At 35.2% G+C, this 6,127-nt stretch overlaps 1 protein-coding gene across 1 annotated transcript; it reads left to right on the top strand.

The window, feature by feature from the left end:
- The first annotated feature begins 1,186 nt into the window (after positions 1-1,186).
- SLITRK3 (SLIT and NTRK like family member 3) lies at positions 1,187-5,035 on the top strand. Its single transcript, XM_053709025.1, has one exon. The coding sequence runs from the start codon at positions 1,187-1,189 to the stop codon at positions 3,839-3,841; it is 2,655 nt and encodes an 884-aa protein (XP_053565000.1). The 3' UTR covers positions 3,842-5,035.
- Positions 5,036-6,127: the final 1,092 nt, after the last annotated feature.

The following is a 6,127-nucleotide window of genomic DNA, read 5'->3' as shown; positions in this document are numbered from 1 at the left end:
TAAATGCTTTCTTCTAAACGAAGATTTTACTAAAATGGATCATTTTTGCTTTAAGTTTTGATAGAGTCATTTTAACCTTTTTCATATGGACACACAGGGAATGCAGTATCATGCAGGTCCCATGCAACTATTCATTTTTAAGGTATTTATGCACAGCAGTATATGTAAAAAAATAGTGTGCTTGTTTGCTTATGTATGTATATATATATATATATATATATATATATATATATATATATATATATATATATATATATATATATATATATAGTTAATGTCTGTAATTAGTATTCAGCAAATGGAATCTGAAAGCACATTTCACGTTTTCATTTTTCATTGGAAAATAAATAAATAAAAGGGCACTTTGTAAATGTATAGGTATTTTTCTACACGGACAGCTCTGGGTTGCGTCCACCGGTTGGTCTTTAGTCTACCAGCTTCCCAATCCAAGCTAGGGAGAGCATTTAAATGAAGGATCATTTTAGAGTCAGCTGCATTTAGCTGTCAGCTTTCCCATAGATCTGATGATAATATGGGCATGTGGTGTAGGTAGATTAACCATCTATAAATTATTGTACTATATGGGTATTTATGGCATGAAATAACCACACTTATAATTGTTCAGTGTGACTGGAATCTGAAAATCTCCTGTATTATGATAAGAGTGACATTTTTTTTTGCAAATATATATATATCAAGAAATTATCTTTACCAAATAAACTGTGCTGAAATATATTTTTGTGTAGGATTTTTTTTTTTTTGCCTTCAACCATTATTTATTTTACACATTCATTTCAAGAATTTGCAGATTGGCCATATTTGTATGTTGCCATTTCTACTACTGTCTATAATGAGTGGAAAAAAACTAAGACTGGATTTACTGAAATACAACCTGACTTCAAAGTGTGTATGATCCATATTTCAATAGACAGGCTAAAATGGTGTGTGTATGTGTTATGTGAGAGATTGCTTATCAAGTGCTTGTTATGTAATACAGTAGACTGAGTCAGATCATGTAATCGCATAATTGCATATTTACAAATTACAAAATAACTTATCAAATGTGCTAAGGTAATATTTTTTCCTATAGTCTGCTTAATAACATGTCACTTAACAAAAATCCAAAACTGAGATATTTTGTTTTCTTTGCAGTTTTTTTTTTTTTTTTTTTTTTAATTGATCAGCGATGAAATCAACTCCAGCAGAAGCTCGTCTTAAAGGACGGATGTTGTGGGTACTTCTTTTAAGCACAATTGCTCTTGCATGGACTACGCCAATTCCCTTGATTGAGGATTCAGAGGAAATAGATCAGCCTTGCTTTGATCCCTGTTACTGTGAAGTAAAGGAAAGTATTTTTCACATATATTGTGACAATAAAGGATTTACAAATATTAGCCAGATTTCAGAATCCTGGACGAGACCCTTTAAACTGTATCTCCAGAGAAATTCAATGAGAAGATTGTACGCCAACAGTTTTCTTCACCTGAACAATGCTGTATCTATTAATCTTGGGAACAATGCATTGCAGGACATTCAGGCAGGATCTTTTAATGGTATGAAAATTTTAAAGAGACTTTATTTACATGAGAACAAACTGGACATTTTTAGAAATGATACTTTTATGGGGCTGGAAAGCTTGGAATATCTGCAAGCAGATTACAATGTAATTAAGCGGATAGAGAGTGGGGCCTTCAGAAATTTAAACAAGCTGAGAGTACTAATTCTTAATGACAATCATATACCAATGCTTCCAACAAATTTATTCAAATCTGTATCTTTAACACACTTGGACTTGCGTGGAAATAGATTAAAGATTCTTTCTTACAGGGGCATGTTGGACCACATTGGGAGAAGCATTATGGAAATCCAGCTAGCAGAGAATCCCTGGAACTGTACTTGTGAGATTGTGCAGTTAAAAAGCTGGCTGGAACGTATACCATATACTGTACTTGTGGGGGACATTACTTGTGAAAGTCCTTTTCACTTTCATGGTAAGGATTTAAGGGATATAGATCGAAGTAAACTTTGCCCTTTACTGTCTGAAAGTGAAGTGGAAGCAAGCTTGGGAATACCACAGTTACCATCTAGTAAAGAAAATATGTGGCCCACCAAACCATCTTCTATGTTATCCTCATTTCATGTTACTGCTTCATCTGTGGAATACAAGATATCCAACAAACAATCAGCCACAACTAAGCAGCCTAGAGCTCCAAAGCCTCCACCAACACCTCGAGGCTTGTATCCAGGCCCAAACCAACCTCCTATAGCTGGATATCAGACCCGACCACCTATTCCAATTATATGTCCTACTGGTTGTTCATGTAGTTTGCACATAAATGATTTGGGGTTGACTGTTAATTGTAAGGATAGAAAACTACGTAACATATCAGAACTTCTACCCAGACCTCTCAATGCTAAGAAACTCTATTTGAGTGACAACTTAATACAGAAAATATACAGGTCTGATTTTTGGAATTTTTCTTCTCTGGATTTATTGCACCTTGGAAGCAACGGTATATCATATGTCCAGGATGGAGCTTTCATAAATCTCCCAAATCTCAAAAGCTTGTACCTGAATGGCAATGACATTGAAAGGTTGACTCCTGGAATGTTCAGAGGTTTACAGAGTTTGCATTATTTATATTTGGAGTATAATTTGATAAGAGAAATACAGCCCGCTGCTTTTAGTCTGATGCCAAATCTGAAGTTACTGTTTCTCAATGACAATTTGCTGAGAACACTACCAACTGATGCATTTGCAGGCACATCCTTGACCAGACTAAATCTTAGAAACAACCATTTCCTTTACCTTCCTGTAACAGGAGTCCTTGAGCACCTTAATGCCATTGTGCAAATTGATCTAATGCAGAACCCATGGGATTGCACCTGTGACATCGTTCCTCTAAAACAGTGGATTGACACAATAAGCTCTGTAATAGTAGTTGGGGAGGTTTTGTGTAAAAGTCCTGAAAATCTGACAAATAAGGATCTAAAATCAATAGAAATGGAAATACTATGTCCGGGGATGTTGCAAGCTGCTGCAGCCTCAGCTGCTATTCCTGGCAGAATTGTGCCCACAAGTTCCTCTGTGTTTGAATTTACCACACCTGGGGCGGGAGTTCCACTTTCTGTCCTCATACTTAGTCTATTAATACTGTTTTTCTCAGCTGTTTTTGTGGCTGCTGGACTTTTTGCTTTTGTGCTGAGAAGACGTAAGAAACTGCCTTTCCGTAAGAGACAAGAGGTAGATCTGACTGGTATTCAGATGCAGTGCAGGATTTTTGAGGACAGACCTAACAATTCGCCAGAGAAGGCTCCAGGTCACGTATATGATTACATTCCACATCCAGTAACCCAGATGTGTAACAATCCCATTTACAAACCCAGAGAGGAAGAGATGGGAGAGGAGTTTTCAGAGACAAAAGAAAATAACACAAATTACAGAACCTTAATAGAAAAAGAAAAAGAGTGGACCATGGCTGTATCAAACTCTCAGCTCAACACTATTGTGACTGTAAATCAGTCGGGGGAAGTTCCAAGTTTTCATGAAAATGGTGTGATTTTTCATGGTGTAATTGAAAGAGAAAGGCCTGCTCCCACAGTGGGGTTTGTGGACTGCCTTTACGGTACAGTACCCAAATTAAAGGAACTGCACGTTCACCCCCCAGGCATTCAATACCCAGATTTACAGCAAGATGCCAGACTAAAAGAAACCCTTCTTTTCTCTACTGGAAAGGGGTTCTCAGACCAAACCCAAAGTGAATACCTCGAGTTAAGGGCCAAACTCCAAACCAAGCCGGATTACCTCGAAGTCCTGGAAAAAAACACTTATAGATTTTAATATAGTATAATATGATAGTGCCCAAAAACGCATGATTCAAAAATGATACCTTTGTGCTCCCCAAATTTTTTTGGAGGAAGGGCCATAATCTAATCATAATTAATTGAAGTGCCTTCGCAGACTTTTGCCAGCAATGTTATCAATCATTATTTTTTATATAGAAAACTAAGAAACTTGACTGTGCCATGTAAGGTATGGGGGATATTTGTACTGATTCTGATAAATAATTCCACGTGTCCTTTTTTGGCAGTTAAACCTTTTCACTAGGTGGGAATAGAATGGCATTGAGGCTTCCTTATACAAAGAAACGCCCATGGCACAGAACCTGTATATTGATGCAGTTTGCTGCATGCCTAAAAACTGCAGGGGAGGGTAATGCTCGAATGTTCTCACCCTAAACATTAATGATCATCTGTCTTTCCTACAAACCAACCATGAAATCTTGGAGTTACTGCAACGCTTGTTGTTCAATGTTTATTTGATTTCTCACATATTCCAATGCAGAAAAGATCATTCCATATACACAAGACACCTAGGGATCAACATCTCTGTGAATTCATGATGATGCCAGGAATTTCTGCAATTCATTGCTCTTTCTTTAGAAATGCTACTGGGTATGTATCACTAACAGCTTTGTAGGAAGCACTTTAAATGTCTACTCCCCCCCAATTCCCCAGCAAACCCCCATACACAAAGATTTTACAAAATGTGCATATATTTATTCTGTATTTTCAGTGAATATTAAATGTAAAGATAATGTTTAAACAATGTATAGTGATTATGCGTCTGGTAAAGCTTTCCTAATAAAATAATTGAAAAAAAAACCCACATATAAACAAATATATACAAAACAAATGTCTTGCTGCTAAACTTATCTATGCCCATTTTATATACACCAGTCAATATAATGGAAATCATTAATTACTATTTCATTGAATTGAGATCAACATAAATGAAAAGAAAATATGGGATTCTGAAACCTCATTTGACCCATGAAAGACATAGATTAGATTAAATACTGTCTTTCCTTTTCTAGTAATCTGCATCACTTTTAAAGTAATTTGCGGATTCCAATGTCATGAAAGAAGTTAAAGTCAATGTATAAATAAGTGAACACATTTTAAGGTGCTGAACTTGAACTTATAAAAATACTTTTAAAGGTAAATCCCTTAAAATAATAAATATTTTGATAATCAAGAGTCCAGCTATATTCAGCTTAGCAAGTCATGGAATCCCACTCTGAGGGGTAATACATACTTCAGGGATAGATGCAAAACATAAACTGAAGAAATTATCGAATTGTTAGTGTTTTTCAGAAATACTCTTCCTGCACTAGCTTCCATTAAAAAAAAAAATATATATATATATAGCAACCAACAATAAATATATAAATTACCTTTGATTCCTGATTAAACCCAAATAAATCCTTATTTAGTTTTGGTGTGTTAAAACCATGTTTTACCAGTTGATTTAAATGAGTCTGCATCAATGTAATTGAACAGCAGGGGGAGCTTTAGCCTAAAAATTGTTTTCTTTTTTCCTTCTTCCAGGCAGCAGGTTATTTGCTTTTGGAGCTTTATATTCTCACAACACTGCAGCCACCCCCAGATCTGTTCCCCTCTGCATCATTTCCTGGCTAATATAAGTCCCTAATGAAACCATTACTGTACATTGAATGTAAACCGTCAGACATCACTAATGCCTTACATTAATATTGGTGAATATGAATAGTGAATGATGAATAGAAATATATAATTTGAGTTTGAAACACACACAAACACACACACACTAACACACTTTTCTGTCTTGAAGTTAGATGTGTGGACAGTTTTAGGTTTCTAGTTTATACATTAAATACTCATAATATTAATGCTACTTTTCATTTAACATTTCATATGCTGGGAGTACTTGAAAAAAAAAAAGACTGCTGAATAAAGTTAGCAACTGGAAGTTATAGCTCTTTACTCATAGAGAGGTGCAATATACCATTACTGTTACATACTTCACAAACCTTACATTAAATAGAATCCTCTAGCTGATAATTATAGCTATTTGATAAACAGAGAGCAGAAGAGCATTAACGTTTCAGAATTGACTGTGTAGCATTTTTGTTTAGAACTGTTTCTTGCTCTATTAGAAAGCTCATATCATTGGTTTTGTTATAGAATCACAGTGTTCACTGTACAACGTTTATGACTGCATACAACATTACTATTAATATACAACATGCATGTATTTGAATATCAAATCAAATTGGAAGATCAGATACTTCTGATGATAGATAAT

The sequence above is a fragment of the Bombina bombina genome, chromosome 4, assembly GCF_027579735.1.
Source record: "Bombina bombina isolate aBomBom1 chromosome 4, aBomBom1.pri, whole genome shotgun sequence".
NCBI lineage: Eukaryota > Metazoa > Chordata > Amphibia > Anura > Bombinatoridae > Bombina > Bombina bombina.
The sequence above is the reverse complement of the archived record's forward strand: the minus strand, read 5'-3'. Positions and strand labels throughout refer to the sequence as shown.